The following is a 19,691-nucleotide window of genomic DNA, read 5'->3' on the forward strand; positions in this document are numbered from 1 at the left end:
CTCTCTCTCTCTCTCTCTCTCTCTCTCTCTCTCTCTCTGTCTCTCTCTCTCTCTCTCTCTCTCTCTCCCCCTCTCTCTCCCCCTCTCTCCCCTCTCTTCCTCTCTCTCCCTCTCTCCCTCTCTCCCTCTCCCCCTCTCCCTCTCCCTCTCCCTCTCCCTCCCTCTCTCCCCCTCTCCCCCTCCCCCCCCCGAGACGTTGCACGTTAAAACTCTCAGTATGGTGACGGGCTTGGCCTCATTGGGAATGCAGAGGATCGCAGTAAATGGGAAAGTGCAGGATCCATTGGGGGATCAGATGATAGTAGTGAATGGGAAGGGATGGGCGTCATTGGGAGGCAGACGGCGGAAGTAATTGGGAACGGGTCCTGTCCCAATTGTATGTCGGACTACGGGGGCGAATGGTAAGGATGTGGTGTTGTTTTCAGTGCGGATCATGGAAACGAATGGGGAAGAGTGGTGGAGAACGGGAAGGGATGGGGGCCTATATTGCAACAGTATCCCCATCTTTGATTTAATTCTGGGCCACTTGTCGTTCCTAGAAATCAAAGGTGATAGTTAGCAGCTATGGTTTTCATTTCTACCTGAGCGTCCCTTTTCACCCCTGCCCCTCCCCTCACTACTTCCCTCGTTCTGGATCACCTGCGACCCTCACATTCTCCGTGCGACATTCCGATCCCGCCATTCCTCCCACGGCGTCTGTGCAACAGCTTCGCTGTCTACTTCTCTCCCAGTCGCTGTGACCTCTTCTACAGAGATTCATTCCGTCTGTGTGCGTGGGGGTGGGGGGCGTATCCCTGAGCATTAGTTTCAAGCTAAATTGCCGAATGCAATGAGAGTCTCTTTTCTAATAGGTTTCTGGTCGAATACTAAGAAGAGCGCCGGGTAGGGGGGAGTGGGGCGGAGCAAGGAGAGCGCGCGGGGCAGTGCAAAGACTACGCGAGGGGGCAAGTATGGGGTCTCAATGGTAGAGATGAGAGCTATGAAGGGAGCTTCGATGTTTGTCTGCCCCAGGAATGTTTGATGAGATAGTGTGGTAAAAAGCTTCACTTTGTGCTTGATCCAGGGATTTTTTGATGGAAAGGTTCGAAGGAGCTTCACCGTGTGTCTGACCCCGGGAGTCACCGATAAGGCGGTGCAGAGGGAGAGTCACCCCTTGTTTAATGCCGGTGTTTCATCCCGCATTCCTCTCGTACTCGGGACATTAGTCGACACATTTCTAATCTCTTTTGTCTTCTTTTAACTCCGTTCTGCTGGGTCAAAAATGTGCGCATGTGGGCGAGTCAGGAGAAAACCGTACCTGGTGGAAATTCCCATGTATGGGGAGCAAGAATAGCGCTGTGTCGGCGTTGGTCCTGGGTGGGGGGCGAGATCTTGGGCACCAGCCTGTGTGAAACCGAGATCCCATTGCCTGATGATGAAATGCTGTTGTGTCAACGTGAGGATATCAGACCCACTGTTGCAGTGCACAATGTGCGCGGGGCCATATTTACCTCAAATAAGAATCAACCCTGACAACCAGACAGAACTTGTAGCTGTTTATTGTTTATATCATGACAAATATAATATAAATAGCATGTGACCAGCCACGTGCTGGAATGAATGAGCTGCTCCCGATTCACCCACAGCCACACACAATTAACTGATCACGATTATTAGATTTAGTAATCAGTCGCGTTCTCACCGTCACCTGAATCGGAAAACCAATCGTTTTTAAAACACACATCAGAGCCGTGCCCGATATCGTAGCAGATCCAGGGTCACTGCAGAGGTATTTATCAATTTGACATCGGCTAGCCGGCAGTATGCACCGTCCTCTGCAAAGTCAGCAGAAGGATTCCCTCCCTGGATAATCACAGCTGGACTCTCGTGTCTCAGACAAGTCCCGACAATGGGCTCTTCCTGTCTGTGCAATTCCCCAGGGTCCCTCTGGATACACTTGGGCCCGGACATTCAGCGGAAGCAGCGCTGCTGGACAAGAGGCTGCGGGATCACCTCTGACGTCACACAGTTCAGGGCCGCTACCCGGTCCGTCAGAAGTAAACCTTGCGCCTGGCCATTAATGGGGACGGAGGCCATTAAGTGTGAGGGCGGGAAATCAGTCAAATTGTCCCCCATCCCGCGGATGGAGATGCTGACACTTTCAGATGTTCACGGATCGCTCTCAGTCAGGAACACTCTCAGTTCGGGTCTGGGTTCCTGCAGAGATCTCAGTTCTTTCTCCCCGGTCGGACTGAAATCATTTCTCCACAGCCTGAATGAGATGGAAGAATAAAGATGAGTTAAACAGATTACACAACAGTGTCAGTAACAGGGGTCTAGTGTTAATGCTTCAACAACACTCACAGACAGCTATCACCAGAAACCCCCCGAAACGGATGATATTTTATCACATTGGATATTAACACAAATACTCACCGGAATCGCTTCAGACCCGGGAGGCTCAGTATGAGGCGGCGGAGAGCGGGAACAGAACGGTCTGTCAGCGAATTTAATGCCAGGTACAGCTCTGTCAGTGATGGGATTGCACAGAGAGCGGAGACGACATCTTCGGCACCAGAATCGGTGAGACCGGCATTGTCCAACCTGGAGATGAGAGAGAGTGAGGGTGAAGGACACTGAGAGACAGGAGACGGTACAAATCCCCAGTGTTTATCAGTAACACAATTACTGATCACATTAATGTTCAGTGTCAGTCACCCAGTGACTGTAAACACAATCTCCCACAGTCTGGTACTTACCACAGTTTCTGTATTTTACACTCCCGTTTCCTCAGAGCCGCAGACACCAGTTTCACTCCTGAATCTCCCAGTTTATTATCATTTAGGTTCAGCACCGTCACTGACCGGTTTATGCCGAGTGCGGAGGCAAAATCCTCGGCACCAGAATCTGTAAGACCGACATCCCACAGCCTGGAGATGAGAGAGAGTGAGGGTGAAGTACACAGAGAGACAGGAGACGGTACAAATCCCCAGTGTTTATCAGTGACACAATTACTGATCACATTATTGTTCAGTAACAGAGAACCTGTGACTATAAACAATCTTCCACAGTCTGGTACTTACCACAGTTTCTGTATTTTACACTCCGGGATTCTCAGAGCCGCAGAAACCAGTTTCATTCCTGAATCGCCCAGTTCATTCGTTCCAAGTCTAAACACAAATAGAACAATTTATGAATAAATTTGACGAACCAAATGATTCAAACCGTGGGTCCGTGGGAGTTTCTCTCACTCGGATATTTCAGGAAACATTAAATCCTTCAGTAAATCACAGATTGGAATTCCCCTCTCTGTCAATGTCCCTTACTGCTCAGTCCAGGGTAAGATCTATGTCGGTAATTGAGACTGTCGGTGTGATCTTGTAAACATCCCAATTTCTCATTCACTGACGGTGAGAAATTGAGTTCCTGAAGAAACAGCGTTGGAAGGGCAAGGGTGAAAGATAGAAAAGTGTGGAGGAGTTGTGAATGGGAAAATGACCACGGGAGATTGCGGAACAAATGAAAAGCGAGACAGGAAGAAGATCCCACCTGAGGATTTATGAACAATTGGAGATGTATAACATGTTTAGGAGTAGTCAGCATGGCTTTGTAAAGGGCAGGTCGTGCCTTACCAGCTTAACTGAATTTTTGAGGATGTGACTGAATATTTTGATGAAGGTAGAGCAGTAGATATAGTGTGTATGGATTTCAGTAAGGCATTTGATAAAGTACTCCATGCAAGGCTTATTGAGAAAGTAAGGAGGCATGGGATCCAAGGGGACATTGCTTTGTGGATCCAGAACTGGCTTGCTCACAGAAGGAAAAGTTTGCTTGTTGACGGGTCATTTTCTGCATGGAGTTCAGTCACCAGTGGAGTGCCTCAGGGATCTGTTCTGGGACCCCTACTCTTCGCGATTTTTATAAATGACCTGGATGAGGAAGTGGAGGGATGCCTTAGTAAGTTTGCGGATGACACAAAGGTTGGAGGTGTTGTGGATAGTGTGGAGGGCTGTCAGAGGTTACAGCGGGACATTGATAGGATGCAGAACTGGGCTGAGAAGAGGCAGATAGAGTTCAACCCAGATAAGTGTGAAGTTGTTCATTTTGGTAGGTCAAATAAGATGACAGAATATAGTATTCATGGTAAGGTTCTTGGCAGTGTGGAAAATTGTAGAGATCTTGGGGTCCGAGTCCATAGGACGCTCAAAGCACCTGCGCAGGTTGACTCTGTAGTAAAGAAGTCGAATGGTGTATTGGCCTTCATCAATCGTGGAATTGAATTTCGGAGCCGAGAGGTAATGTTGCATCTATATAGGATTCTTGTCAGATCCCACTGGGATTACTGCGGTCATTTCTGGCTACCTCAATACAGGAAACCATAGAAAGGGTGCAGAGGAGATTTACAAGGTTGTTGCCTGAATTGGCAAGCATGCCTTATGAGAATAGCCTGAGTAACGAATAGCGAATAGTGAAGGAAGATGCGAGGTGAACTGATAGACGTGTACAAGATGGTAAGAGACATTTATCGTGTGGATAGTCAGTTTTTCCTCCAGGGCTGAAATTGTTGCCACGAGAGGAGATATCGGTGTAAGTTTTTTTTTTACTCGGAGTGGAAAGTGCGTGAAATGGGCCGGCGGCAACGGTGGTGGAGGCAGATACGATAGGGGCTTTTGAGAGGCTTTGGGATAGCTACGTGGAGCATAGAAAAATAGCGGGCTAAAGGTAAGCCTAACAATTTCTAAGGCAGTGAAGTTTTCGTCAAAACTTTGTGGGCGGAGGGGCCAGTATTGTGCCGCAGGTTTTATATGTTTCTATGAGGAAGGGAGATGGGGAGGGGTGATCCGACATGAGGAATAGGGCTGAGGGACGGAGATCCCAAAGGATGAAGAGGGAATGTGTGAGAGAGGCCCCATTGAGGGACGCGGGATGGGGAAGAATGATCCCGAAGGGTGGAAGAAGTTTGGGGAAGAAAGATCCCACAGTGGAAATAGGGATAGGGAAATAGATCCCCATTGGTGCAAGGGGTTGAAGAGGTCGATCGGGTGGGAAGAGTTAATCTGAACTGAGTCCCGCTGTCGGGAGAAGAATGCCCACATGGGAGCTGCATATATGGCAGTGAGCACAGTCACACGCGGGATAGGGCAGGTGGAGGGCTGTCTCAGAGGTATCTCTATAGCTGTCATTCTGCTGAAGGTCTCTTGTCCCTCACTGGGAAGGGGGTGTGAGGCTCTGACCCACCAGCTGCAATCAGTCTCGTTCTGGGTGTCAGTAACAATGAGAAAGAATACTGTCAATGGACAATGACAGCGAGAAAGAGTCAGTGATTTACTACAATCAAAGCAATAGCTGTTGTTAATGGATCTGATGAAGTTTCCAACATCGATTTACAAGGAACTATGGAACCCTCTTGTCTTTGGGAAATTACTGGCCGATGTCCTGGTTATTTGCGACAATTCTCCACAATCGGATTTACTACAGTTTAACACTACAAGACCATAAGAACATGAGAGCAGAATTAGGCCCTCTGGCTCAGAACCTCCTCATCCCCAGTTCCCGGCCTTCTCCCCGCAACCTTTGATGCCATGCCCAATTAAGAACCTATCAATCTTTGCCTTAAATACCCCCAACAACCTGCTCTTCAAAGCTGCCTGTGGCAACAAATTGCACAAATTCACCACCCTTTGGCTACAGAAATTTCGCCGTATCTCTGTTCTGAAATGGCGCCCTCTTTTCTAGACTCTGCAGCCATGAGAAACATCTAGTCCATCTCGGCCTCCCAACATTCAAAAGGTTTCAATCAGATTCCTCCTCATCCTTCTCAGTTCCAGAGAGTACAAACCCAGAGCGATTAAACGTCTCAGTATAACCCTTTCATTCCTGGAATCATCGTTGTGAACCTCTTCTGGACCTTCTCCTTTTCTCAGATGAGGGGACGAAACCTGGTCACAATACTCAAAGTGAGACCGCGCCAGTGCCTTGAAGGCTCAGCATCGCATCTTTGTTGTTGTATTCCAGACATCTTGAAATTAATGTAAACATGGTGTTTGCCTTTCTGACCATCGACTCAACCTGCAAGTTACACTTCAGGGTGTGCTGCACAAGAACTCCCAAGTCCCTCTGCCTCTCAGGTTCATGGATGTTCTCCCTGTTTAGAAAATATTCCGCATATTTATTTCTACTCCCAAAATGCACGATCATGCATTTTCCTATATTGTATTCCATTTGCCACTTTCTTGACACTTTCTCCTAATCTGTCCAACAGGAACCCGGAGAGAATCTGGGAAGGCTTCAGATCGCAGTTGACCAAAACCCCATCTGTAAATATAACCACAAATACTTTCACATTCAAACAACACAATAGATGAGTTTCCCAGTTGAGAATGAGAGATAAATCAAGTTACTCCAAGTTCTGGCATTTGTGCAGCCCGGGTCCCAGCCGTTCGATTCCTTCACACTGAATGTGGCAGCGAACCAGGTCGAGGTGTTTTATTGTATCACAAAATCCGATGACATGAGACAGGACCGCGCAGTCAACCGGGGTCAGTGTCACTCCACGGAGTGAAAGTGTTTCCAAAGATTCCAGTGGGGCCTGAGCCAGTCCAGGATTATTTGACTCAAACAGGTAGTGCAATGTGTTCAGGAGCCTCCTTTTACCAGCTTCACTCCTCGTGTTTCCACTCTGGCGTTTAAACTCCTCCCTCACCCAGTCAATCACCCGGCAGGTTGTTTCATGAGGAAATCGACCCAGAAACTCCTCCAGGCACCGAGCTGTCATTGGGGAGGAGAGACCAGCAACAAAACGGAGAAATACCTCAAATCGCCCATCGGTCGCGTTGTGGGCTTCAGTGAGGAATTTCAGGATATCCCCGGGATGTGGATTCAGGAATTGTGCGACTGCAGCTACAAACTCTTGGATGGTGAGGTGTGGGAATGTGTACACCACACTCTGAGCAGAATCCTCTCTCTCCAAGAGCTCCATCAGGAATCCGGACAGGAACTGGGAAGGCTGCAGATTGTAGTTGATCAAATCCGCATCTGTAAACACAATCTTCCTCTCGGACACCCCTCTGAAGGCCATCTGACCAACCCTGAGTAACACATCACGGGGGTTCTCAATCTCACGGCTGTGGTTTTTCAGGATGTTGTAAATATAGTAGGAATACAGTTGGGTGATGGTCTTGGGAACTCGATGCAGATCCCTGACCTTCTTTGTGAAGAAGGGGCCCAGTGCCAGAGCGAGGATCCAGCAGTAGGAGGGGTTGTAGCTCATGGTGTACAGGATCTCGTTCTCCTTCACGTGTTTAAAAACAGCTGCTGCCACTGTCTGATCTTCAAAATGTCTGATGAAATATTCCTTCCGCTCCTCACCAACAAATCCCAGGATTTCAGCAGCGACACTGATGTCTGCTTCTTCCAATAAATGTAACGCAGTGGGACGGGTGGTCACCAGCACTGAACACCCTGGGAGCAGCTTGCCCTGGATTAAACTGCACACAATGTCAGACACCTTGCACTTGAACTTAGGATCTGTGCATGAGTCCTGAGATTCTGTACATCCCCGACTATCAGTAAAATCGATCTTGTGTTTGAATTCATCCAAGCCATCAAATATAAAAAGCAATTTCTGTGGGTTCTCCCAGACCTCTCTCAGCAAATTCCCAAAGTAGGGATATTGATCCAGAATCAGTTTCCTCAGGTTTATTCTACAGTTAATGGAGTTAAAATCCCGGAATTTGAAACTGAAAACAAATTGAAATTGTTGGTATATTATCCCCGTGGCCCAGTCATAAACAATCTTTTGTACCATTGTTGTTTTCCCGATCCCTGGTACTCCGGCCACCGCTGCCGAACTCCCAGATTTGGAGTTACTCCGGGAGAAGCTGCTCTGGAATAATTGATCAGTCCGGATTTTTTCCAGCTCTCCGCGGAGATGTTTATCTCTCAATTGTTCATGCTCTCTGCCTCTTGCCAGCAGCTCATGTTCCACCAGTCTCCGACCTCGAACAGTAGAAATGACCGTGAGCTCAGCGTATCGATCAACCAGCTGGAAAACCTTCACCTTCTCCCTCATCAGGATCGTGTTCACTCTCAGTGTTTCAGTTCGTTCCCGCAGGGTCTCCTTGTGTTTCTGTTGAACATCTTTAATGGGAATAGAGAACATCGTCAAAATGTTAAATTTCCTAGCCAACAAAGAACCTTATAACTGCATTTCAAAATTCATTGTTTGAGATTACATGAATTAATTCAATGTTTCCATGGCGATTAGGACAGAAAGTAGAATTCTGATCACAGGCACTGGAACTGATAGTAATGTATGTCCCAGAGAAGACCCAATGCTCATAATCTGGTACTAATTACTGCTGAAGGTGTACATTTCCCTGATTTTGCTCTTGCAATCCTGACTGAGCTTCAAAGCAAGTTTACCATTACAGTAAATATGTAAAACTCACAACATGTAAAACATTGTATTCAATATTGACAGCTGATGTTAATGCTGATGTCGTATGCATAGACTGTATTTAGCAAAGTTGCACATTGGGGATTCACAGGTGTTCACCGCTCTTACATTAAAACAGAAGCAAAATATGCGTGAAATACTCAGGGCAGCATCTGTGGAGTGAATCACAGGGAAGTTTTGAATCGAAAATCCATATGAATTACAAGTCAGAAAATCAGTCGTTTTCAGTTGCAGAGACGGAGGAAGAGAAGAAAGATGGAAGAGAATATGCGGAAATGGGAATGTCAACAATTGATGTACGTCATGTTTGCGGTGAAGTCTTGGCAACTGCTATTGATCGGTCTGGCGACAGGCATCTGAGGCGGTCTATATTGACAACTATCAAACTCTAAATCGGTTTATTATTGTCGCATGCACCAAGATATAATGTTAAAGATTTTTGTCTGTCATTCATAGCGATCAGTTCATCACAGCTGTGTATTGAGGCTGTAAAAGGAAGAACGAAACGGAATAGTTCAAGGAAACAGTGTTGCAGTTGGCAATAAAATGCAGTGCAGGCAGACAATAAGGCACAAAACAGAAGAATAATTGGCAGGACAGCTTTTCTTTTTTTGAACTAAGCTCCTGAGCTACAGAGTTAAACAATTAAAAGTAGTGTTGTGGAAAACACTTGAAAGCATGTATACAACTCGAGCGCCTAAAACATTTGTATTTGATGTGTGAGGGATGCTGACTCAGCTGTCACTTTTAAACACCAGCTCCAAACGTTTATTTTTCACACTAACAAAACTTTTCCTTTTATTTTCTTGTTTGTAGTTTATTCCATTGTAATTCTGTTTCAACTACAAAGTGTGTCTGAAAAGTGCTTAAAATTAATAATGATTATAATAATAACATTATTATTATTTATGTCATTTTTGTTATCATTGCTGTTAATATTATTTTTATTTTCGTGGTTCAACCTAGTAAAATCTGGGGTGCGGGCATAGCCAATTAGGCTCACTTATCAATCGCAAAGAACCTTTGGACTATTTTAGTGATGTTTACTATTGGCGCTTTCTGGAGATATACATAGTTATTGCTATGCATGCCTGATTGTTTAACACTATGTTGTCGTGACTTTGGACGGTACTAGATAAAATTATTGGCATCTGGACTGTGTATACACTGTTCATGTTCCATAGTCTTTCAATTTCTCCTTTTAACTCAGCACATTTATAGCGTTTCTCACTCATTGATTTCCGTCTGCTCTTTGTTGTTATTATTGTCATTATTATTATCATCATAATTTGTTGTTGTTGTTGCTGATAATAATACTGCGGCAACATTGTGTAATCTGTTGGATTGTTTCTGGTTTTTCTGGCATTTCCGACATTTATCATTTTGAACTTGACGGTCTTTAATCTATTACTTAATAAACTTATTTGTGTTAACCACCTGGTTCTGTATTGCCACAACGATCCCCTCTGTTTCTCAGAAAATGCCTCCAACTCTGAGACAGGCCTTCAGTACTTCCTTGTCGATAACTCGTATGTTCAGATCGTGGGAATGCTTCAATGGAGATTCATTGATTAACTCTCACTTCGATAGAGATAATTTATTCACCTTTATGGGTGTGCTTTCATTTACGTTCAGTGATGTGTACCTCTTAACAGAATTGCACGCACTTGTATGGAGTGCTTCACAAAATATCCTGATGATATTCAACCGGATTCTGATTCTCATTTTTTTTATCTAATTGTGTTTTTCTGTCGGTTCCTCTTCCGCCTCATACTGTCCTAGCCCGTGTTAATCTACGTTAGTACGTGTGCGCATGGTGGTTTCTAAATGTTATTACTTCTGTTCTTATTTTACTTCTGAAATGTTTCAGATCGATTTTGGACATGGATATTCTGTCTACATAGTCAGACAGACAGATAGACATACTTTATTGATCCCAAGGGAAATTGGGGTTCGTTACAGTCGCACCAACCAAAAATAGTGTAGAAATATAGCAATATAAACCCATAAATAATTAAATAATAATAGCTAAATTATGCCAAGTGGAAAGATAAGTCCAGGACCAGCTATTGGCTCAGGGTGACTGACACTCCGAGGGAGGAATTGTAAAGTTTGATGGCCACAGGCAGCAATGACTTCCTGTGACGCTCAGTGTTACATCTCGGTGGAATGAGTCTCTGGCTGAATGTACTCCTGTGCCTAAAACAGCATCCTCTTTTCAGACACCACCGTCAGGGAGTCCAGTTCCACTCCCACAACATCACTGGCCTTACGAATGAGTTTGTTGATTCTGTTGGTGTCTGCTACCCTCAGCCTGTTTGCCCAGCACACAACAACAGTACTGGCCACCACAGACTCGCACTATTAACATAATGCGTTAATAGGGGTACAGCTGAAGTGTTTACTGGATTCGTTATATTTTCACCGTTGAACTCTCTTTGGCAGATTTTCTGCGTTGAAGTAAATTCTGTCGGAAGATTTCCCTTTGCCACACGTCAATCTCTGCTTGTTGATATCCCAAATATTTACATATTTCATATTCACCGATCGGTTTTGTTGTATCCTGAAGCTCGGTATTATGTTCTAACAGCTCCGCTGCACTTTCCCTCATGTTTAACATTCTCCGAAGTTTATGTTTGTATCTTCGGGAAATAACTCTACTATTTACAGTGCCGAACACGAGGATCCTTCATCAAAGAAAGGGGATTTCCTTCCTCCCATTTAACGGGGCCCTAACCCTCATCTCTACCAAGTCGCTCTCAACTGGCCTCACCCCATCCTGACACTGTCACATCAGGGATAGACGTCTTCTTGTCCTCACCTACCACATCAGTAGCCTTCACATCCATCACATAATTCTCTGTATGATCCGCTGTCTCGAACGTGTTACCAGCTCTAAGCACGTTTTTCCCTACACCAGGCCCCGCCACCAATTTCCACTTTCTGCAGAGATTGCGCCCTATGCGAATTCCCTGTCCACTCGTCCTTCCTCACTGATTAACCTCCCGGTAATTAACCTTACAATGGAACAAGTGACACACCTACTGCCGCATCTCCTCTCATTAACATTCTGGGTCCCAACTAGTTCTTCCAGCTGAGGCGCCCCTTTGCTGCGAGTCTTTTGGGGTATCCAATGCTCCTGATGTTTCACCAAGCACCTAAGTCCGTCCACGAGAAAAAGCGGGATCTCCCTGTAGCCAACCATTTCAATTCCGCTTCCCATTCCCGTCCTCCTCTACTACTACGCTGAAACCATGCCTTATGGTGGAGGAGCAAAATCTTAGTTTACGTCGGCTGGCCTTCGTCCTGAAGGCATGAATACCTATTTTTCAAACTTCCGATAATTGCCTCCCTCCATTCCTTCACTATTCCCCAGTCCCGTTTCCCTATCTCACCGTATCTCCTGACCCGTCCATCATATCCCTCTGGTGCTCCTCCCTATTCCCATTCTTCTGTCCTCTCCCATCAGGTTTTCCCTTCTCCAGTTCAGCAACACAAGTTCCTAGCTTTTCACTTCATCATCTCTTCCTCTCCCATTTTCATCTACCATCTGCCAACTTCAACTTCTTCCTCCGGTTCTCCCAACTTGTTATCCTACTTTTCCCACTTCTTTTCTAGTCCTGATGAAGGGTCTCGACCGAAAAGCCAGCTGTTTACTCGCTTCCATAGATGCTGTCTGGCCTATTGGGTTCCTCCAACATTTTGTGGGTGCTGCTATTATTGGAATTAATTCTTTCAGCTTTACTGAAGAAGGAGCGTATAATTTCAAATCAGCCAAGCCTGGCACGTTTGTCAAGGGGTAACTTACCTATTTATTTTTTTTTAACTTGAGACCCTATTTTTGTCCTGCTCAGTAAAGAGAGCGGGATTAAAGTTAGACAAAGCTATTGTGGGTTTAGTTGGTCGCCTTGGAACATATTTTGGCGTATTTTGACGCCGGTGTTTGTTCTGTCTTAATTGATAACGTGATTACAGTACGCCAATGCCTCAGCCGATAAGATCGAAATTTCACACGTATTATCTCTACCTTACACATATTCCATTAAGCATAAATGTGAGATGGAACCAATTTTTTTCCTAGTCAATATAACAACATGAATTTTTGTGCTTCTCCTCTGAGATTGATTTACAGTTATATCATCTATTGTCAGATGTTCTTTAAATCCTTTCATACCCTTTCAGCATCCTTATATCCTTATTGCTCAATCTGTAGGTATATTGCAGTTATCTAGTGAGTATTTATTATTGCCAAGATGCATGATGTTATAATTTCATATACAACATGATTTTATTATATTGAACAGCCCATTATGAAATAATATGTGGCTCTTCGTTAGTGTAAGGAATGCAGAATAAAAGCTGCTCTTGAGACAGGTAGACATATTTTCAGACTTTTCTATCTTTAGACTCATGAGAGTACGTGGAAAACGAATGTTTGATCTGCGTTTGGATTAAATAGCACTGTTTCAGGCGGGGTGAATGCAGGGTCTTGGTAACTTGTTCGAGTTCTTCTATGAGGCGACGAAGTCGGTATTGTCGATTGCGATTGTGTTAGTGCGTTTGACAATGTCAAGGTCTCATTCAGAAAATAACATGCTTGAGAACTGTGTAGAATTGGCTTATTGGATTCATTATTTTCTTCTCTGTGGAAGACGGATACTAATGTTAATTATAATTTATTCTGGCAGGATTCCTTGTTCCTTGACCAGTGATGCTCCACGGCGATCCACTGTGGGATCCGATGCATGTACGCATGCGCACACGCATACACGCACCTGTATCGATATGGATAGACAGATAGAGTGGATAGGAAGACAAGACACGTGCTTGTCTGTATTAGTTCAGGATCTCAGTTGGGAAGTTGTTTTGCAGCTGTAAAAAACTCAGGTCAAGCAGAGAATCCGCCTTTCAATGTCAGGCCCGTGTGGTGCAGTTTGTAGTTCAGACTGTAGGAGGACTTAGAGCGATTCAGAGAATGGACAAGGAAGTGGCAGGTGAAATACAGCGTAGGAAGGTGTACAGTCATGCAATTTGGTAAAAGGAATGAGGTGTAAACTATTTAAAAAACTGGGATCAAGTTCAGATATTTTAACGAATGCTGTACTGCTATTGGAGCGGAGGTTCACAAAAAATATCCCGGGAATGAAAGTCTTACCGTATGAAGAGCGTTTTGTTGCTGGAGTTCAGACTAAGGTGGTGTGGGAGTTGGGAAATGGTGGGGTTTGGAATGAAGTGGTTCTCATTGAAACCTATCGAATCTTAAAGGCCCATATAGAGTGGGTATGCAGAGGGTGTGTCCTGTAGTGGAGGAGTCTGGGACCAAAGCAGAAAACCGCAGAATTTCACAGATCCACCTCCTTGTCCCTTTTTATGAGAGAAGAGGAGGTGAATTTGTGTGAAATTCTTCTCATAGAGCGCCTCTGAAGGACAAGTCGTTTGGGTATATTTAAAATGCAGTTTGATAGGTTCCTAACTGGTGAAGGCTTCAAAATGTACTGGAAGAGGGCAGGACAGTGGGTATTAGAGGATATGCGGAACAATTTTGATGAGCCGCTTGCGCTGATCCCGGTACTGGGTCTTAAGTTCTTAGCCCGCATCTGGAGTCTTGCATTCAGTCTTTTAGTCGGACCTTTGAAAGGGTTGGAGAGGGCGCAGGATTGATTCATCAGGATGCTGCCTGGACTCAAGTATCTTGTTTACTCTGGACGTTGAGGAGAGACACAATGGAGGAGTATAAGGTTTATGGCGGCCAACTTAGAGTAGACAGTCAGTACGTTTTTACCCAGGATTGAAATATCTAATACCAGAGGTCACTTAGATAAGTTCAGAAGGGATAAATTCAAAGAAAATGTGGGTGGGGTTATTTTTCAAACCACAGACTCGTGAATCGAATATACTGTCTGGAGACGACTGTGATAGGCCTATTAAATATGCTCCAAGATGTACACATAAATGCGCAGGAAATAGAAGGATATGTTCAATGATATCAAAGAAAATACCAAAAGTTATATGAATAGTAAAATAAGGAGTCGATGGATATCAGTCTGCTGGAAAATGATAAAGGAGTTGTAGTAACAGGAACCAACAATAATGTGGGCAAACTCAACAGATAATTTCTGTCGGCGTTAACATGGAAGAGTCCAGCAGTCTGCCTAATTATCAAGCATATCAGGTGCAGAATTCAGTGCTATTATGAAGACATGGTGTTTTCGAATCTAAAAGGTCTACCGTCAGGTAAGTGACCTGCATTGGATGATCCAATCTACCAAGAGCCGCCTGGGGAGTGTGGGGATTCCCAGTGCGTTGGATCAGGAGCAATGGCTTCACGAACTCGTACAACTGGATTAGTGGAAAAATAGATTGCAACATTTTGGTTCCAACGAGAGATTCTCTGAATTGTAACTGTATGCAGAGATCCGCAAATAAATTATGCCGAATTTTGATTACCAAATGGGAGTTCCAGATGGATTACCAGATGGAATTCAATCCGGACAATTGTGAGGTGACGCATTTTGGAAGGACAAACCAGAAGACTGAGTACAGGATTAATGGTCAGTTACTTAAGAGTGCGGATGACAAAAGGGACCTTGGGGTTCAAATCCATACATCCCTCAAGGTCGCTGCACAGGTTGATAGGGTATTTAAGTAGACCTAGGCGATGCTAGGCATCATTAACAGGGGGACTGAGTTCAAGAGTAGAGGGGTCATGTTACAACTCTGCAAATCACTGTTGAAACCATCTTAGAATATTGTGTTTAATTCTGGTCACCTCATTTTAGGAAGCTATGGAGAGGGTGCAGAGAAGATTTACCAGGATGATGCCTGGTTTGCAGAACAAGTCTTACGACGCACGGTTAGCAGAGCTGGAACTTTTCTCTTTGGTGCGTAGAAGAATGAGAGGGGACTTGACAGAGATCTACAAGCTTATGAGAGGCATAGATAGGGTGGATAGTCAGTACTGTTTCCTAGGGCACCAACAGCAAACACCAGAGGACATATGAACACAATTAAGGGAGGGAAGTGCAGGGGAGACATCAGGGGTAAGTTTTTTTTTACACAGAGGGTTGTGAATGCCTGGAATGACTTGCCAGGGATTGTGGCGGAGGCTATAACATTAGGGATATTTAATAGTCTCTTGGACAGCACATGGATGAAAGAAAATGGATAGTTATCGGGTGGTGTGGATTTAGTACTTTTTTTAAGGATTATATAGGTCGGCACAACATGGAGGGCTGAAGGGCCTGTACTCTGCTGTAGTGTTCTATGGTTCTACGGTTGTAAGTTCTGCCAAGGCACAGTCTAACTTTTGAGATGTTTGAACTGTGCATTTATCACTCACCTCTCAGTTGTACAGGTAACTCAGATAACCCTTGGGTGATGTCCATGTATTTCTGCGGATCAAGCCCTGGTTAAATCAAAAGAAAAATGAAAACTATGCTAATATAAGAAAAACTCCTTCGTTCAATGATACTTTGTATTCAGTGCGTGGATTTAACATACCGAACTTCTGTATTTCCTTTAGTATTTTATCCAACTTCGGTAACTCGGTCCTCATTTTCACAAAGGAGTCCCATATCGCCCTTTGGATCCGGCATCCTTTGCCCATCACCAAACTGAGGAAGAGTGCGGAACTCTCCGCTCGCGTTCCCTTCTCTGTCAATTCATTGACATTCTATAATATAGAAACAATGGCTTTATTGCGTGGTAGACAGAAAAAACATGGGAAATGTGGAGGAAAATATGTGGTCATTGTCCCGTTGGCTTTAGAACAGCGGCAGTTACTGGGCTGACGCCTCATCCTCTCAGTAAATCTCTGTATTGTCATTAACAGGGAAACAAAAACTGAAGGAAATTCCAAATCAATATTGTCTATGAATTGGGATTAAATGACACCCAGCAGTAGATGCAACTTGATTAATTTGCTCGACTGTCAATGTGCAATATTACATCAACAAGATGTGACAGCCAGGACAGAAGGCTGGGTAGACCGAGAGAGAAGAATCTGGACGGCGGGCATCACTGAAAGAAGATCATATTTGGGTACATACATCCAAGGATGAATATGGTATCAAAAGAACATTTAGTTAGGTGGAGCGATAAGTTGGACTCCGTTGATAATCAAATCCTAGAAAGAGGTGACATTGAATAGGATGATGTAGAACCCTGTGAGTAGAGTTATGAAACGGGAAAGATAAAATGACTCTGATGGAAATTATGTACTGTGGTCCGAACAGTAGATAAGATGTGAGCTACAAATTACAATGGGAGATAGAAATGACATGCAAATAAAAAATCAGTATTAAAATAATTATGAAGTATTTCCTTATGCAGGTAGTTTTGAAAATCAGGTTGGTGCTGTATCCCAATAGAGAAAATTTGTAGAATGCCGAGGAGGTGTCTTTAGACAGCAGCATGCGGGTGAGCCTTGTATATGTAAGAAGCTTTGTATTGGGACAGATTTGACTTTGGAGTTTAAGGTAAAAGAACCCTGAAGTGTCATTGATCATAATATGATAGATCTCATCGTGCAGATTGAGGGGGAGATATTACAGATATTAATGAATCTCATTGAGAGCAGTGTGACTGGTGTGACTGGCGTGCGTAACAAATGTAATTATCTCATGCGACTTTTGGCTGTATAGGTCAGATCTAGGACTTTACCATGACTGCTTCTGAGGTCCATGGAGAGGGACCTGAAATTGAGTGCGCCAGTCTCTCTGTAATTAGATATTCAGCTTGTCAGCAGCTTTCTATTTCCCCTTTTTTCCGTTTTCTGCCCTTTTAGGAAAGAATCGTGATTCCTGTGGTCATGAAATTTCAGCTTTCTGCGTGGTAGCTTGTGTCTAACCAACGCCATACAGTATTTCGCGGCAGTTATTAGAAAGGCTGCTTAAGACGAGACAGTGGATGTTGTCTACATGGACCTTAGCACGGCATTTGAGAAGCCAGCGAGTGGTAGCATATGGTTGCATCTCTGATTGACGGCCTCTGACTAGTGGTGTGCCGTAGGGATCGTGCTTGGTCCGTTGTTTCTCATCTGTATCAACGAACTGGATAATAACGTGGTTAACTGAATGAGCGACTTTGAGGATGACACATTGATTGAGGGTGGGTGCAGTGGACTGCGAGGAATTCTATCATTGCTTGCAGCGGGATATGTGCTGAAAATGGGCAGATGCAAATTAATGACAAAATTGCGATGTGTTGCACTTCGGTAGAACCATCTATGCTAGGTCTTGCACAGTGACTGGTAGGACTACGAAGAGTGTGATGGTACAAAGGAAATTAGGAATACATCTCCATAATTCATTGAAAGTGGCAGCTCATAAAGAATCGATAAGAATGTTTTTGGCACATTAGCCTCCATAAATGAAAATATTGTGTACAGTAGCTGGGATGTCGGCTTGAAGTTGTGTAAGAAGTTGGTGATGCCAAGTATGGGATTTTGTGTGCAGTTGTGATCACTTCCGACAGGAAAGGTGTAAATATGGTTGTAAGAGTACAGAAACAATTTACAAGGACTTTGCTTGGTGACACCGTGATCAGACTTATAAGGAAAGATTGAATAGATTACGACTTTATTCCTTGGTACGTAGAAGATTGAGCGGAGATTTGATAGAGGCACGCAGAATCATGAAGGGGAGAGATCGGGTAAATACCTGCAGTTTTTCTTCACTTAGATTGGGGGCACTACAACAAGACGTCATCGTTTAATGTGAAAGGTGAAAATCTTAAGGAGAACATGAAGGGTATGCTCTTCATTGTGGGATTTGTAAGTGTGTGGAAAAAGCCTAAAGTGCAAGAACCGCATGCAAGTTCGATTACAATTATTGAGAGAGGTTTTGATAGATACATGAAAGGCAGGGATACAGAGGGCTACAGTCCTTGTAAAATCCGAAGAGAGCAGGCTGTTTAAATTGTCCAGCGTGAACTAGATGGGCCAAAGAGCCTATTTTTATGCTGTACTTTCCTATAACACTAGAACACTAAGCCAGGCATTTGTTTAGGATCTCATTTGGAAACCAGAGCAGGTGTGTTTAACAAGTTTCACTCTCTCAGTAATTGCAGTGGTGCCAATTGGCCCACTTTACAATCTGAGATATTCATCAGATGAGTTTGACTGACTGTTCCGATAAGGTGTAAAATTCAACAGCCTAGGCATGCAGTCACTGCTCTTATATCACACAAGTACAGCAGGTGTGAATAGGAAAGCCGACGTTCAGCCTATATTTCCCAGTGCTTCCCACCTGAACAAGCTTTTACAGCAGTAGCCCGATATGCTGGAGAAAATTCAGATATGAGAGTCTCCATTAACAAATTGAGCTCCTAAAATATGCAGGAGATTAATTTTGTTCACAATGTGCTGAGAAAGCTGCAGTTCTGTGACAATACACCAGATACACTCACCTCATTTTCTTGTGCACTGAAATGTCCCTCCATGTTCAACATCCTGCTGAGTCTTTCAACCCTTTCTTCAATCGCTTGTTCCAGTCTGTCCCTGTAGAACTTTGTCAGTTGGTACAGTTGATATTCGTCCCCCTGCGCCAGGCGGTCAGAAATTGTAGTCTCTGGCTCTACGAATATAAAAAGGAGAAGGTAGACAACAACTCAAGTATCCCTCGTCTCAGTGCTCTCAAGCCGTTATCTCTCATCGTGTCTCCAATCTCAGAGTTCACCTGCATTCAGCTGCAAACACATATTTCGCCCCAAGCTCCAGCAGGAGCCTTAAAAACCTACCCAACAGTGTTCTCATCATTACATTATCTAAAACGAGCTCAACCCACCCCAGCGCTCCACCCACTTCAATTTAGGATGGGCAGCTAATGCTGGGGCTGTCAATGATACGCTCTTCCCATAGACTCCCAGGTAAATACATTTCCTTTAACACTCCTCTGGAAATGCTCTCTTCACCCATACAGCTGCATTTCCTCTTAATGCACACACTGGAAGTCATCGGAAGTCATTTCCTGTACTGGGTAACAAGTGCCCGATTACAACACATGTAACACAAATACACAATTCACCCCTGTCCTCTGACCAAACCCCACAACAAGGCCTTGTATTTTCCCTCCTCGCTACCGGATTCTGCGAACAAATCACCCTCATATTTTACCCACCCGCTCTTTCTTGGGGACTTGACAATTCCATGTTTGATGAGCTTCCGAGCTGACAGGCAGTTGCCTCACTGGTGCCGGTTCCAGGGTCCTGCTCAATGTCTCTGACGTCACTGTCTCTGGGCTGACTTTGCTCCTCC

General features: G+C 44.4%; 1 protein-coding gene across 1 annotated transcript; it reads right to left on the minus strand.

The window, feature by feature from the left end:
* Positions 1 to 1,585: 1,585 nt before the first annotated feature.
* Positions 1,586 to 19,685, minus strand: LOC132389821 (NACHT, LRR and PYD domains-containing protein 3-like). The gene is made up of 9 exons (XM_059962378.1): positions 19,555 to 19,685; positions 18,845 to 19,011; positions 15,938 to 16,109; positions 15,777 to 15,842; positions 6,381 to 8,118; positions 3,063 to 3,149; positions 2,739 to 2,909; positions 2,416 to 2,583; positions 1,586 to 2,251 (listed from the first exon to the last, which is right to left on the minus strand). The coding sequence occupies exons 1-9, from the start codon at positions 19,583 to 19,585 to the stop codon at positions 2,149 to 2,151; spliced, it is 2,703 nt and encodes a 900-aa protein (XP_059818361.1). The 5' UTR covers positions 19,586 to 19,685; the 3' UTR covers positions 1,586 to 2,148.
* Positions 19,686 to 19,691: the final 6 nt, after the last annotated feature.

The sequence above is a fragment of the Hypanus sabinus genome, unplaced genomic scaffold (assembly GCF_030144855.1).
Source record: "Hypanus sabinus isolate sHypSab1 unplaced genomic scaffold, sHypSab1.hap1 scaffold_668, whole genome shotgun sequence".
Taxonomy (NCBI): domain Eukaryota; kingdom Metazoa; phylum Chordata; class Chondrichthyes; order Myliobatiformes; family Dasyatidae; genus Hypanus; species Hypanus sabinus.

Coding starts and splice junctions, on each gene's coding strand:
- LOC132389821 (XM_059962378.1), bottom strand. CDS start 19,585: ATGGAATTGTCAAGTCCCCAAGAAAGAGCGG. Junction 8,119..15,776: donor GTTACCTGTACAACTGAGAG/GTGAGTGATAAA, acceptor TTCCCATTAAAG/ATGTTCAACAGAAACACAAG. Junction 2,252..2,415: donor CCGGGTCTGAAGCGATTCCG/GTGAGTATTTGT, acceptor CATCTCATTCAG/GCTGTGGAGAAATGATTTCA.